The following is a 16,659-nucleotide window of genomic DNA, read 5'->3' on the forward strand; positions in this document are numbered from 1 at the left end:
AGTTAAAAACCTGAGATTAAACCACTTAAATAGAAAAACATGCATGGAATTTAAGAATTGAACTAAAAAGCTAAGTACACAACTTGCCACTGTGAGGATGTGAACAGGCAACAGCTGAGGGTCTTAACTGGCTTACTAAATGAATGGGTAATTCATTTCATGTTCAATGTTCTTAGATTTAGCCATTGAATATCCACATAATAAAAATAATATCAATTATAATAGAAGAAAAACAGCTTTCAAGTTTGTACTTCAATATGTATATTTTATTACAGTAACTGAAAACACTGGAGATATCCTACATTTACACATAGTTCCCCACACTGTATCATCTCACTATCACATTATTTTTCTCACTGAACTTCTTTATTAATGGAGATTTTACAGTGCACAAATAATATTTACAGTTGAGATCAAATTTCTCTTTAATAGGTATCCATTCTGTGTATTCTCAGAAAAACTTCACAGAAATTCTAGAAACACCATGCTCCCCTGGACACACACACACACACACACACACACACACACACACACACACACACACACACAGACAGACAGAGAGAGAGAGAGAGAGAGAGAGAGAGAGAGAGAGATAGGGCTACCACAATTATAAGCTATGTATGCAATTGTAAACTGTAGAATATACAAGGAATGTAGCTGAAAGTACAGCTGCAACAATCACCACTTTCTCTCTGGTTGGCAGCAGAGAGCTGTATAGACTCCACTTAATTTGCAGTTACTGGAGTTCATAAATAAGCATTCTCAAAATAAAATCATCACACTGGCTTATAAAATTAATGAAATTACATAGTAACAGTCATATTAAAATAGTGTACTTTACAGTATCTGAAAATAAAAAAATAAAATTAAGATAAACTTATAAAAACAAGCACTCTACTGGTCAATGAATCTACATGGCTTTCAGTTAACAGTTGTCATTTACAACCGGTTTTTTTATGCTACATCTGTACTTTGTAAGCCTTACAGTACACAGTGATGAGTACATAAAGTACAAGTATCACATCCACTTAATAAATCTATTCATGGATTGCGAAGTCTCCACATACCAGATGAGCACTTAATTTCAGCTGTAACAATATTGACAGGCAATCATACTGTGTTCGTATAAAATAATTTACTAGAGTGAACAATTTCCTGCACAATCTTGATGCAGGAGGAGATAATTTATGCAGAGATTATCAGTCCTCCTTTCATTTAAAGAATGTCAAAAAGGAAACAACCTTTTTGTGCAATTCATCAGGGTAGTTATTACATGGGTTGTTCAGTATAACAATAAACAATAATGATAAAACATTAGTAAGAAACGTAGTTTTGAATTCCTGAGTAGAAAGTGGAAAAAAAGTATCACCACTTTTAGAAGCATTAAATAACAGCAGTAAGATTGAACAGAGATAGGCATACAATTTTGTGCATTACAATAAATATTATGAACAAAAACACAAACATAACGACTGTAGCTTATATGTAGTATTATTGTAAATGAAATGGACACAAAGCACATCAAGCAGAGGCAAAATTGTTAAATGCTGCTTGTCAAAAATCTACAGAAAATGGATACAGTCATAGGCATCTGCAAAGGTGGGGGGAGGGGGCTGCAGAGAGCAAAGAGCAAGCACTTGCCTACTCTAACCCCCCTCCCTTCCAGTCACACTGGAATCTGGAGTGCAGAGTTTTCATTCGTTACAGGAATCTCATACACTTCTAGAACTGATTTTCCATCATTGCGCTATACCTCTCATTTACCTTAAACCCACCATCCCCCACCTCGTATGAGATGGACGGATGTCCATACAAAATATTTATAAATGTGCTGTTACTAACAAAGAGACTTGTCTCTTCATGTATAAGTTTAATTCACTATAAGGATATAAAAATGTCTATTTCATGTACAATAACATCATATTTTAAGATACTCTAAAAACTAGTAACATAAAATAAAATCTCTGAAATAACAATAATGATAATAGTAATAACAACCAAAAAAGACAGACAATTACCTTTGGCATTTGCAGCGGAAATGAAACTACCATCTCTCTATTTTTTTCCTTATTCTCTAGCTTGGCACATTGCTTGTTTAGTTAAAGAGCAGCTCCATTGAATTGCCACCTTCACATAATTATGTATGTCTATTCTATAGGCAATATCATGTATACCCAAGATCTTGTTGATCTTAAATTTCAAATTGTGCTTTTTTCAGTGAGAAATGTATACATCCTTGTTTACAAACTTTCTCTATTAATCAGTGCAATTAACATGTACCCACATTAAATTAAAACTTGAGCCAACAGTCTGTATGAATGTTATCTTTCTTGTCGAAAGCAGACATTTCTGTAGTTAAATTACGAATGAAGACACAAATTCTCTCTCTCAGTATATAGTAATAAAACAAAGTATATCAGTACAATCTCTTTGTGAAATAATAGTCACATCTACAACATTGTCAAGCCCAAATGGCTATGACTGAGAAACTTTTAAAAACAAAGAAGGAGAATTAATGATAGATAAAGTGCAAAAACAATTAAAAATCCACAAAAATTGTTTTAAAAAGAACAAAATATTAGCAGACCAAAACTGTTGACAAAAATTATACATTTTTGAAAATATATATCTTCTCCTGCACTGACTTTCATTACATACAAATTTTACAACTAATTAATTTGCCTTCATTTCTGTGCAGTAACTGAGAAATAAGGCACAATAACATGAACAAATTCCATAAAAATTTTCAAAAAATAATACTAAAGAAAAAAATTTCAACATATTATCAACAAAATTCATAGTTTTTGGCAGTGTCTGTGGTATTATTACAGCAGTTCCCCCTTTCCCTCTTACACTGACTTTAATATTCTACACACCTCAGAACAAATTCATTTGCCTTCATTTCTTTGCATTAGCACTAAGTTAATGGGTTACGAAGTCTGTATACAATACATTTTGTTTATTGAGGATGAAATTTTGGTTGTTATGTCTAAATTTATTTAGTGTACCCTCTAGCACAGAAACAAACAATACCCATTTCCTGCTTCCTTTCATGCTTTTTGCAGCATAGCAAAAATGTTGTATGCAGATCTGTGTATGGTAGAAAACTTGAAACACTGAACTTAGTGGTAACTAGCACATTTAAAATATAATTTCTGGTAGCTATTCCCAATAATAGCTCTTTTAATGAGTTATGACTTTTTATAAACATAGTGCTAGCAAAAATATGATTTTATGTACAACATTAAAAATAAAGTTGCATGCCATTTTCAATATCAAAATATATCATTTCATACAAAATGTCATGGCATTAAAAAAACTAAACAGCAATTATTAACAGTGAACAACATTCTTAGAAGTGTAATGCCATGCTGCCTTTATCATCTGTAACACATTCTATAATAATCCAATCCAAAGACGGAAGCAGCAAGCATTCACAAATCCTTCAACTAATGACCTGATGTCATCTTGACAAAATTCCAACTGATTTGCAGCATGTCCCCCTTCTTGTGGTTTCCGATACACTATGCACAGATTCTGCAAAAAAGGCAATGCTCATTAGTCAAAATTAATCAAAATACAGACTACAGTATTAAAAGTTACTGCAAAAAATATAAAAGTATTCAGGGCACAGATAGTGTGTGAATGTGAAAAACACAGTAGTTGCTGAGTTCTACAATGAATCTGTCATGGTGGTGTGAAAATCTGTGTACCACATTGCACTTCAAACTTGAGCTCTTGCCTTTCACTGGCAGTGATTTTATCAGCTATCTTGATGTCACTCACGATCCATCTTCCAGTATACCAGAAACTTTGTCCTACTTTGCAAACTCCACAAAAAACTCTTCAAATACCCTGCTTGGCTAGCCCTTCTGGGAGAAAGGATATTGTGCTAGGTAGCCTAGCCTAGACGTTATTCCTATAATGATTTATTCATTCTCATGCAGAGCATTTGCTCATGTGAAACATCCTGGCATGTCAAGACTGTGTGGTGTACCACAACTTGAGACTCTGTTCCTTGAATCCCTTGGACAATGTACTTACAGACTAAACATCAATGTATCGCTAAGCTTCAATTAAGCAACTCTTTCTTTCTGGAGGGAGGGGGGGGGGGGGGGGGGAACTGGGGCCATAAACAAAATGTGGGCAGTTCTCTCAGTCAGTAAAAGCATTGCAAGTGGGAGGCAAGGGTATGGGTCCAACACAGATTTAACATGCCAGGAAGTTTCTCAATTGTCGAACTGCACAATGTATGAAGCCCAAAGTCTTTCTTGCTTCTTTTGTGTGACGATCATTTTTGGGAAGGGAAGATGAAAGAGTAAGAGAAATTATGTATGCTATTATTCCTTCTGTTTCATTTTCTTACACTTATCTTTAACTGTGTGCACAATACTTTTATAACTGACAGTCCACACTCACTGTTGTAGATATTATCATGTAGATTATAATCACAAATTATTTCTACAAATGCATTCACTGCACATCTCTTTACATGTGGATAAGCACCACCAAAATGAAGGATACCTGAATGAGCACGGATGAACTATCGGCTCTGGGATGTAAAGTACTCAATTGCTGAACATGCTCTTCAGCATGACTCAACAAACCTAAGTGCCCATGGCCCTCTTGAACCTATCTATATTACTAAGCGACTATCCCAGAACCCATAATCCAGATCCTATTACCTGATCCAGGCTGCTTATCTAATTACTTCCAGAAGCAACAAAAATTTTATTTTCAATGTTTCGAATAGTTACTGACCAAACTCAAACATTTAAAATGCTGCCATAATCTACTCATTGAGGTGTATACTCTAATGTTAAAAGTTTTGCACAATAAGACAAGTATTACAGTTAGAAACTGCATGTTTGTCTTGAGGCAGCATAGCTGACAGTGTGCAAATACCTGTATTTGAGAATGACAGCACCTAGCGACTTCCAATAACCTTTAAACACTATTTCAAACTTTCAAAAAACTTTTTATCGCAGACACCCCCCTTAAAAGTGATGACAGGAAAAATGTTTATTGGTTACTACATTTTTGTTGTTCATGCAGTAAAACTTCAGCATCACGTATGGCATTTAAATTTATTTCTTTGTTACTACAGACTCTATTCAAAAACTGAGTGTAGACAGTATCCACATATACCACTTAATAAACTTACAAAATTATATCAGTGTACAGCACATTGTCAGGAAACTTGATGTCATAGCTATTTAGAAGCATGAAATCTATGGTATACAGCAAAACTTCAACATCGGGCATGGCATTTCAATTTATTACTTTTTACTACTAACTCTACTCACAACATATTTTGCAGGCAGTATTTACATACATCACCTCCAAATTTATATCACTGTGCAACACATAGCTTAGGAAATGTGACGCAATAAACTTTGAGATGCGTGATTGTTTAAAACAGAGTGCAAATGTGTCACCTCCCCATCACACACACACACACACACACACACACACACACACACACACACACACAGAGAGAGAGAGAGAGAGAGAGAGAGAGAGAGAGATCCATCCTTCCTCTATTGGTGATTGCTACAATTTTATCTTATTTATTTTTATAATTTTCAATTATCCTTCCATATACATGTTTCTCCTTTTTTCTTTCTCTTTTTATCACCTTTATTTATATTATTCTTTCCACTTCTTGTCTCAAAATCATTTTTTACTCTTTTCACTCTATTCCTCCCTTTTATGTTCTGGGAATTGAAACAGATATTGCGCTTACTAATGTACTGTCTTTGACCTCTTACTCTGACACTCTAGTACAGTGTTTTAGTACTGTTTTTTTAGAGATGCACTTGTTTCTGTGGTGTCTTTGTCTGATGTTAATGTATACTTTTGACTCATTCCACATTTCTGAAGGTTGTCCTTCTTTATGGGATCTACGGAACATGATGAATTGATGTGTGAATGGATGAACATATATTCCTTCTTTTCTGAATGATGAAACTGTTTTAAAAAAACCACAGTAGGCTGTCAACTCTATTATGTAAGATGGACTTTATTGCACCACATGTATAGGGGATCATCAGAAACAATCTGAAAAGCTTGTAAGGGTGTTGCAGGGGAGGTTGTGCCATGAAAGTATTGCTAGGAAAAAAATTTGGTATGTTGCGCTGCTTCAGAGTTATTTAGAATTGAAGTTAGTCAATCAAGGAGTCGTGTGCAAAATTCCAGCAGCCTGCCAGAGATGGTGTTGCCAAATGCAGTCTTCATTTGGTTTCCTCAAATGGAACAAAAGAGTGATACAAATATCACAACATTCTCTGCTGTGGGAAGTGTGTGTGTCAAACCCACCTGTCATCATCCCATTAATCCTCTTCCCATGTAAATTTACAACTAAATGAACACTTTCAACATATTTGGCACCTCCATTCCTGGCAGGCTGCTTGTTTTTGCATGGGCAACAGCCTGACTGGTTACCTCCAATGCTAATTAAATTGGCAACAGTGCAATGCATCAAAGTTTTATTAAAAGCTTTTCAGAGTGTTTCTGACCCCCCCCCCCCCCAATCCCTCACACACACACACACACACACACACACACACACACACACACACACACACACACACACACACATTTTTCATATATGGTCTCTCAAATCACAGACTGCTTACAAGCACTCATTTTGTATGTCATGAAAGTAAAATACTCATAAGAATCTGTTTCCAGATCTCCAGGTCCTTGTCAAATGCATGAGTGAGCTGGTTCTCCTTTCCAGTCTCCCTTAACTAATACCAGTTTCTTCCCTGTAAAAGGAACCCATGAATCTGAAAACTATGAGGACTGTTGTGTGTTTTTATGCAATTCTACTGGCCATACCGGGAGCTGTCTCTCCTAAAGCTACGTATTTATGCACCAATCTGTCTTATGAATTAACACTATAGAGTATTACAGTTCCCAAAACAAACTTTTTTCTTTGAATTCCAGATGTCAAACTCCTGTTCTCACAATGAGCCAAATGATAATGAAGTAGCAGTTTAGTTCTGCACCAGCTGGCAATCTGGATTCACCTGACAACTCCAGTTCCTCTATTTTCATTGTTTGCTTTTTACCAATATTCCTTCACCCATTAAATATGGTATTTTTTTCTGTCCATGCTCCACCTGTTCTTTTAATTGAGGATCTTAGCTCTAAAAGCATTTCTAGTTTGTCATTTTGGATTGTTTGATGCTTTTTCACTCCTGTTATTTTCCTGTTTCTGTGATCCAGGCTATCAATTTCTTTTTCCAGAAATACATGATCAGTCCATCCTTTTTGATTTAGAAGTGGGGGAGCAAGGGAAGGAGAGGGTTGGAGAGAAGGAGAGGGAAAGGGGGAGGGAGGGAGGGACACACACACACACACACACACACACACACACACACACACACACACACACACACACACACAAGGAGAGGGTTGGAGAGAAGGAGAGGGAAAGGGGGAGGAAAAGCAGAAATGCTGAACTCTGCTTTCAAATGTTTCCCTACAGAGCAAGACCCAGGAGTACTGCCCCAGATTAAATACTGCACCTCTAGAATGTCTGATGTAGATTTTACTGTCTGAGGCATTCTGAAAGAGGCCAATGGGATCATTATCAGATTCTACACATGGTGTCCCAGGAAGAACGGTCAATATCCAGAAATACGCCAGGAAATTCTACTAAATATGGGCTTTAAGATTAGATTATATTTACTTTCTTAAATTACTTAAAATACATTCCCCAGGGACTCACACCTTGCGAGTACATGGCTGGCGACCACAGGGCCCCGAGTTGAGTCCTGGCATTGCTTCCACTTACTTATTCCGGGCTCCTCACTTTTGTCTTTCCTATCTGGCCATCCTCAGCCACCTCTTATTTCTTTCTGACCCTGATGCTATTAGGTTTTGAGTGCTAGGGGTCTTTCATTTCCCAACCTATACTTCTCATCTGGGACGGTTAATGACCTGGATGGTGGAAGAGGATGATTAGTGACACCTCAATGGCAGAAAGGGCGGAGGAACCACCATAACTAAACACGTGATGTGTGGGGTTTACTAGTCCCCCATCGGACGCCTCCCTGGGTGGCGGATAGGGGAATGTCTCTCAGATATGGGTGATACTGGTGAAATGAAATAGCCAGGGTGGACCAGAACTAGTAAACTGTAGTGTCTGTCTCAGAATGAGCGGCTGCAAACAGCATCTGACCCAGAATGGGCGGCTGAATTTCACACACTGTGGGGCTCAATACCCCATTAGTCACAACCCCATTATACTTCAGGATAACCACCCCGGGTGGCAACCAATCCACTCCCGTTTGTGGGATAATAGACCTGTGGATTTTGGGGAGTCTACATCATCATGTCATAAGAAACCTAAGACTTTCTTGGCAACCATAAATATAAACTCTCTTCTTCAAGTTGGAAAATTGCTAGACATACTAAGAGAAAAAATGTAATGATATCAGCTGTACAGGAGACCATATTCACAGATGAATGTTGTTTTGAATCAGAAGGGTTTAGAATATACAAAGGAAAACCTGGCAAAAGAGTCACAAAAATATACCACATCTAGGCACTTGCTTTATTGTCAACAAGAAAATGATCGATTCAGTCTTAGATTTCTCTTCAAGTTGTGGAAGAATGTCAATACTGTCTTTCAAATCTATGAATAAGGCTTATATGATAGTAAATTTCCATGCTGCCACATATGAATCAAACAAAAAAGAATCAGAATCAGTCGACAAAATTTGGGAAAAACTTGAAGAAACAATTGACAAAGTTCCAAAACACCATTCCATAATTTTGATGGGCGATTTTAATGCACAAATTGGTAGATAAAAAAAGTATAAACAAATTGTTGGTGACTACCCTGCACATAAAAGAACAAATAAAAATGGTGAGTGACTAACTGATATTTGTAAGAACTGTGATCTTTTAAAATCTACAGCTTTCAAGTGTCTACCTCGAAAAGCCAAAACTTGGAAACACCCTAACGCAATGTTTGGAGAATTCCAGCTGGACCATGTAGCTATTTCTAAAAAATCCACCAGGGAAATTTTCAATGTTAAAGTTTTGAGGAATGTCAATATTAATTCTGATCATTACTTGTCTTTGGTAAAAATGAATATCATCCCAGATAGCCGAAAGAACCTTTCCAATATTTCAAGAAAAAACAGACCTCCAAAATTTGATATAAGTAAACTGAAAGATGTCAACAACAAATTTACAGACACTCTACACAGCAAACCAAATAAAACAGCCTGGAACAGAATTAAAGAAGCCATGGTACAATCAGTCACTGAAACTATACTGACCAATAAAAAATATAAACACCGATGGTGGAACGAAGATTGTAATGAAGCAATTGAAAAGCGAAGACAGGCTTGGATAAAATGGAATAGCAAGAAAACCTCCGAAAATCATGAAAACTTCTTGAAGGTGAGGAAAGATACATCAAAAGCATTGAGAACAACTAAGAGACCCTTCAACAAAAACCAAACTGATGAAATAGAAGCAAATTTTAGAAGACATCACACTAGGGAATTTCATAAAGCCTTTAAATCACATCTATTGAAGTTCAAACATTCTACGTTACATATAGGAGGACTCAATGGAAAACTAAATTTGAATGACCAATCATGTGCTGCAGCTTTTGGAAATTACTTTTCATCCCTACTGAATGCTGAAAATCCAAATGAAAAGCTTGATTTCTATCCTACTGTTCCTCCTGCACATAGTCCCCCTCCCACATTAGATGAAATCATGAAAACTATACAAAGCTTGAAAAATAACAAATCTGGAGGTGAGGATCACATCTTGGCTGAAATGTGGAAATACACAGATCATGATACAAAAAAACATCTCCATGATATCATAGTGAAGATTTGGGAAACTGAAACTCTACCCCCAGATTGCACCGTAGCAATTATTCACCCACTTCATAAAAAAGGTGATAAGAGTGATCTGAATAATTACCGAGGGATCTCTTTGCTACCAACGACATACAAGATCTTTTCGAGACTGTTGTTAAACAGAGCTGAATCAGGACATCAAGATCCTGTGCAGAGCAGAGCCATAACCTGAAATCTGTTATATCATACACCAAATCAAGATCAAAAACGTTTGTTGTGACCTTTGTCGACTTTCAAAAAGCATATGACTCAATTGATCAAGAAACAATAAAGAACACCCTTGCTGTATTTGGTCTAGATAGGAAAACAATTAATCTGATAAACACCACTTTAAATAACACAGTGTCAAAGGTCAAGTTCAGAGGCGAACTATCAGAGCCATTTGAAATATGTACAGGGGTGAGACAAGGTGATCTGCTCTCTCCATTGCTTTTCAACTGTGTCCTGGAAAAGATCGTCAGAGAGGGGAAAACAGCAGTACCGCCAGGTTATGGGATTCAAATTGGACACAAAAGAAATGGCCTCAGTGGAAACTGTTTGGCTTTTGCTGATGATCTGGCACTCATTGCAAATAATGTTGACGAAGCTAAGGTTCAAGTGTCCAGCCTAAAATCAATTGCTGCTAATACTGGCCTAAAAATAGCATTTAACAAAACTGAATTCATTACAAACATCAAACACACTCCTCCTCATATTGAAATACAACGAGAGAAAATCAAACTGTCCAAGAAATTTAAGTATCTTGGAAAACAATTACACCTGACGGTTCAGAAAATGCAGCTGTAGAAAGTAGGTGTTCTAAACTAGAAGGTGCATTACATCTGTGAAAAGACTTATACAAAAGAAAAGCCTGTCTTTAAACCTAAAACTTTGTTATTATAACACCGTAATTAGACCGCCAGCTTTGTATGCATCAGAATGTTTAAACATGACGAAGAAAGGACCACTACAAAAACTTGAAATAAAAGATTGGAAAATTTGGGGAAGCTCCTTGGCCCTATCAAAGAAAATGGAGATTTCTGCTGAAGACACAACTGTGAATTATACCAGAATGAGGAAGTGGAGAATGATGTTTTTTTTGGTCATCTGGAAAGAATGAACCCGCAAAGACTTACTCATCGCATACATTCATCAATTTCAAAAACAAAATCATATTCAAAATGGGCAAGCCAAGTTAAAAAGGATTTACATGAAGCTGAAATTTCATTTGATGACATTCAGGATCGAGAAGTTTTCAGAGAAAAAGTCAAAATTACTATAAACTTTATTTCGCTTACTACGCGAGTTCCAAGTCCTGCCTGCAAACGGTGAAAACAGAGAAAAGAAGCACAGTCAGCCAAAATGAAAATCTACTGGCAAAAGGGGAAAACACAATCTGGGAAGAGATAAAAATCTTTGTGGTCCATAGCAGGCCGAAATGACGGGGGAGGGGGGGGGGGGGGCGGACTTAAAATACATACCTGAAGAACTATGAGCATTTGTTCATCTTCTCTATTGTAAACACATCTCTTCTACTGAACATGTGCTTAGAGCTCTTAAGAAATGCATGTTAGAGCCCATGTTTACTAGACAAATTTTTCTCTTATATGCCTGAAGAGGTGCAGTCCAGCACCTAAAATTTTAGAAATTAAGCAGAGAGAGAGTGTGTGTGTGTGTGTGTGTGTGTGTGTGTGTGTGTGTGTGTGTGTGTGTGTGTGTGTGTGTGTGTGTGTTTCTATTTTTTTTTTTTTCCTTGTATGCTAAGTACTTTCTGAAGGTATTGCACTTCTATTGTATGAGTAAAAGTGTAGGTGTCATGCCATACAACTTAATTTGGAATCAAAAATAGATGCACATTGATGGCTACACGGCTACACGGGTAGCAGGGGTTGTGTGGCGTGGGCTGGGCGGTTTTTTAGGTTATATGGCGTTGGGAAAGTAGAGAAAGGGCAACAGCCTCAACGGGTGTGGGGCAAAGTCAGGACATGTGGGGACCAAGCAGCAATCAGTATTGTAATTGTAAACTGTCGAAGCTGCGTTGGTAAAGTACCGGAACTTCAAGCGCTGATAGAAAGCACCGAAGCTGAAATCATTATAGGTACAGAAAGCTGGCTGAAGCCAGAGATAAATTCTGCCGAAATTTTTACAAAGGTACAGACGGTGTTTAGAAAGGATAGATTGCATGCAACCGGTGGTGGAGTGTTTGTCGCTGTTAGTAGTAGTTTATCCTGTAGTGAAGTAGAAGTGGATAGTTCCTGTGAATTATTATGGGTGGAGGTTACACTCAACAACTGAGCTAGGTTAATAATTGACTCCTTTTGCCGACCTCCCGACTCAGCAGCATTAGTGGCAGAAAAACTGAGAGAAAATTTGGAATACATTTCACATAAATTTTCTCAGCATGTTATAGTCTTAGGTGGAGATTTCAATTTACCAGATATAGACTGGGACACTCAGATGTTTAGGACGGGTGGTAGGGACAGAGCATCGAGTGACATTATACTGAGTGCACTATCCGAAAATTACCTCGAGCAATTAAACAGAGAACCGACTCATGGAGATAACATCTTGGACCTACTGATAACAAACAGACCTGAACTTCTTGACTCTGTAAGTGCAGAACAGGGAATCAGTGATCATAAGGCCGTTGCAGCATCCCTGAATATGGAAGTTAATAGGAATATAAAAAAAGGGAGGAAGGTTTATCTGTTTAGCAAGAGTAATAGAAGGCAGATTTGAGACTACCTAACGGATCAAAACGAAAATTTCTGTTCCGACGCTGACAATGTTGAGTGTTTATGGAAAAAGTTCAAGGCAATCATAAAATGCGTTTTAGACAGGTACGTGCCGAGTAAAACTTTGAGACGGGAAAAACCCACCGTGGTACAACAACAAAGTTAGGAAACTACTGCGAAAGCAAAGAGAGCTTCACTCCAAGTTTAAACGCAGCCAAAACCTCTCAGACAAACAGAAGCTAAATGATGTCAAAGTTAGCGTAAGGAGGGCTATGCGTGAAGAGTTCAGTGAATTCGAAAGTAAAATTCTATGTACCGACTTGACAGAAAATCCTAGGAAGTTCTGGTCTTACGTTAAATCAGTAAGTGGCTCGAAACAGCATATCCAGATACTCCGGGATGATGATGGCATTGAAACAGAGAATGACACGCGTAAAGCTGAAATACTAAACACCTTTTTCCAAAGCTGTTTTACAGAGGAAGACCGCACTGCAGTTCCTTCTCTAAATCCTCGCACAAACGAAAAAATGGCTGGCATCGAAATAAGTGTCCAAGGAATAGAAAAGCAACTGGAATCACTCAACAGAGGAAAGTCCACTGGACCTGACGGGAGACCAATTCGATTCTACACAGAGTATGCGAAAGAACTTGCCCTCCTTCTAACAGCCATGTACCGCAAGTCTCTAGAGGAATGGAAGGTTCCAAATGATTGGAAAAGAACACAGGTAGTCCCAGTCTTCAAGAAGGGTCGTCGAGCAGATGCGCAAAACTATAGACCTATATCTCTGACGTCGATCTGTTGTAGAATTTTAGGACATGTTTTTTGCTCAAGTATCATGTCGTTTTTGGAAACCCAGAATCTACTATGTACTCGCTTTATTTGTTCATGAGACCCAGAAAATATTAGATACAGGCTCCCAGGTAGATGCTATTTTTCTTGACTTCCGGAAATCGTTCGATACAGTTCCGCACTGTCGCCTGATAAACAAAGTAAGAGCCTACGGAATACCAGAGCAGCTGTGTGGCTGGATTGAAGAGTTTTTAGCAAACAGAACACAGCATGTTGTTATCAATGGAGAGACGTCTACAGACGTTAAAGTAACCTCTGGCGTGCCACAGGGGAGTGTTATGGGACCATTGCTTTTCACAATATATATAAATGACCTAGTAGATAGTGTCGGAAGTTCCATGCGGCTTTTCGCGGATGATGCTGTAGTATACAGAGAAGTTGCAGCATTAGAAAATTGTAGCGAAATGCAGGAAGATCTGCAGCGGATAGGCACTTGATGCAGGGAGTGGCAACTGACCCTTAACATAGACAAATGTAATGTATTGTGAATACATAGAAAGAAGGATCCTTTATTGTATGATTATATGATAGCGGAACAAACACTGGTAGCAGTTACTTCTGTAAAATATCTGGGAGTATGCGTGAGGAACGATCTGAAGTGGAATGATCATATAAAATTAATTGTTGGTAAGGCAGGTACCAGGTTGAGATTCATTGGGAGAGTCCTTAGGAAATGTAGTCCATCAACAAAGGAGGTGGCTTACAAAACACTCATTCGACCTATTCTTGAGTATTGTTCATCAGTGTGGGATCCGTACCAGGTCGGGTTGATGGAGGAGATAGAGAAGATCCAAAGAAGAGCGGCGCGTTTCGTCACAGGGTTATTTGGTAACCGTGATAGCGTTACGGAGATGTTTAACAAACTCAAGTGGCAGACTCTGCAAGAGAGGCACTCTGCATCGCGGTGTAGCTTGCTCGCCAGGTTTCGAGAGGGTGCGTTTCTGGATGAGGTATCGAATATATTGCTTCCCCCTACTTACACCTCCCGAGGAGATCACGAATGTAAAATTAGAGAGATTAGAGTGCGCACGGAGGCTTTCAGACAGTCGTTCTTCCCGCGAACCATACGCGACTGGAACAGGAAAAGGAGGTAATGACAGTGGCACGTAAAGTGCCCTCTGCCACACACCGTTGGGTGGCTTGCGGAGTATAAATGTAGATGTAGATGTACATGTAGAAGTGGGCTTATACATTAATGTTACATTTCCCAATATTTCATTATGCCAACCTTGACTAAAAATGACATATATTTTGATAGATCTTTAAGCATCAGTGAAGCTAAGGATTACATTTTCTTAGCATACAAATTACAATAAGAAAACCATCAAACATGGCACTTTAGCTTCACAATGATGGTATCCAACATAACATTAAAAGTAGTTCTGCATTAACAACTATTTCCTTCCCCTTTAAAGAAATATGCATGTCAAGCCTTTTACCTCCTTAACAGTTAGTACTATTAGTGACTAATCTTCCAAGGAGAGTGGACAAATGTTCTAGTAGTGCACGATCTCATATAATTTCCCACTGCTCAGTGCTGCACATGCACAATAAAGCCAATTTGTAAAGTATAAGTGACTGTCACCTCTGTGTTCCTTTATTTCTCCCAGGCAAAGAGAGATGACAAAGACCATAAGACTGATAAATACCTAATTCTCAACTCTGTATACCAGCAGTGACAAAACAAATTGTTACACTATATGTTTTACAACTGAAGGTGCGTAGCCATGACTGTAAGATTGAAACTGAAAAGATAGACAGGAGTTATAGGTGTCAATCCTGGAACTGTAAACAAAGGTGATTATATTGCTATTAACTGTGCTAACAAAGATTACTGAAGTAGTGGTTAGCAATGCCATGAACATAAACCAAAGTAATGTTCACAGCACAGCAGGCTAACACTTGAAACATGGGTGCTACAGCCTATGCATTCACTCACCATTTATTAACTGGCAACTTTCTTTGTGCTTTGCTGTTAGTGTGACAAAGTGCCTAAGTGCCAATTCATTTACCCAATTTTTCTCTTCTTTTTTACTTCCTCCTCCAAAACCACAACCTATTCTCTTGAAAACTACATATTATCATGACACTCATGTATGTCTGTGGACCTGATATGATCACATGTGAATACAGCTTCATTATTTAGCTGATCTGAGCACATGTGAATACGCCTTCATTATTTACCATTATTCAGACACACAATTTATTGCCTTCTATGATTTTGTCAGCTCTCCAATCTAATAAAGATAATTAATGAAATCCCTTTTATAATGCTACTGAACTAAACTGGCTGTACCCTTGTGCTTTCTGGGAAACTATCTGTTCTGTACAAATTATATAAAATCTCTGTTAGTTATATCTGAAGTCTAATTAAATGCCAAAACTATGTCTTCCCAATTAATGTTGTGATCTATACCACAATTTATTTAGTTTTATCTACAAAACAGAAATACTCAAAAAGCATCTAATTTAACAGTAGACAGACTACCTTAGAGCTATAGTTATGTAATTGAGACTTACACCTCTCGAGGTTAGGAAGTCAATGGAAAGCATCATGAATGCTTCAAGATATCGTGGGTGCAGGATCACAATATGTTGTGTGCTTCCATCTGGTGCTTCAAAATGGCGGCTATGTTCAGAATACTTGTACAGCAGGGTTCTTGCTAAGTTTTCATACCATGTTATGGGCTGACATAACAGTGGACCAAGACGAGGGTCGAGATGACTAAGTGGTTCAGTAACAGCCAATTCACATAATTCACAGAACTCACTATATCTTAGGTCCGAATTACTTGTCTGAAAACAAAATAAATTTTGATGTCACAATCATGAAAGTACAGAGTATCATTTGTACTTACACAAGAAATCAATTTTCCTTAAAACATTCATCAAAGACAGAAATAACTTATAAACAGGAAATCTGAGCTTCTCTGAAACAAATTGTGTCGGTTGTAACAGGATCTTTAATGTGTTCATTCAAAGCAGGGGGGAGGGGGGGGGGGGGGGAGGGAGGCAGGGATAAATGCATGCATGGGCTTTATATTAAGGTATTAAAAGATATGTTGACAGCACTTGTATTAAGGTATCCTGAAACAAGTTTTGTATAAGATAGGAAAAATGCCTTCAGATGCTTCATTATGATGAATGGTAATTAAATATAAGAAAGTGGTCCACAAGTTTTTGTTGATACCCCTTGTTT

At 37.8% G+C, this 16,659-nt stretch overlaps 1 protein-coding gene across 1 annotated transcript in view; it reads right to left on the minus strand.

The window, feature by feature from the left end:
• Positions 1–244: 244 nt before the first annotated feature.
• Positions 245–16,659, minus strand: part of LOC124722628 (KICSTOR complex protein SZT2-like) — a 727,281-nt gene continuing 710,866 nt past the window's right edge. Inside the window, exons 57-58 of the mRNA XM_047247762.1 lie at positions 15,981–16,241; positions 245–3,537 (exon numbers count right to left, since the gene is read on the minus strand). Of these exons, the coding sequence (XP_047103718.1) occupies positions 3,397–3,537; positions 15,981–16,241 (402 nt within the window). The 3' untranslated portion in view covers positions 245–3,396. The remainder of the gene's footprint in view (positions 3,538–15,980; positions 16,242–16,659) is intronic.

This window comes from Schistocerca piceifrons, chromosome X (assembly GCF_021461385.2).
Source record: "Schistocerca piceifrons isolate TAMUIC-IGC-003096 chromosome X, iqSchPice1.1, whole genome shotgun sequence".
NCBI lineage: Eukaryota > Metazoa > Arthropoda > Insecta > Orthoptera > Acrididae > Schistocerca > Schistocerca piceifrons.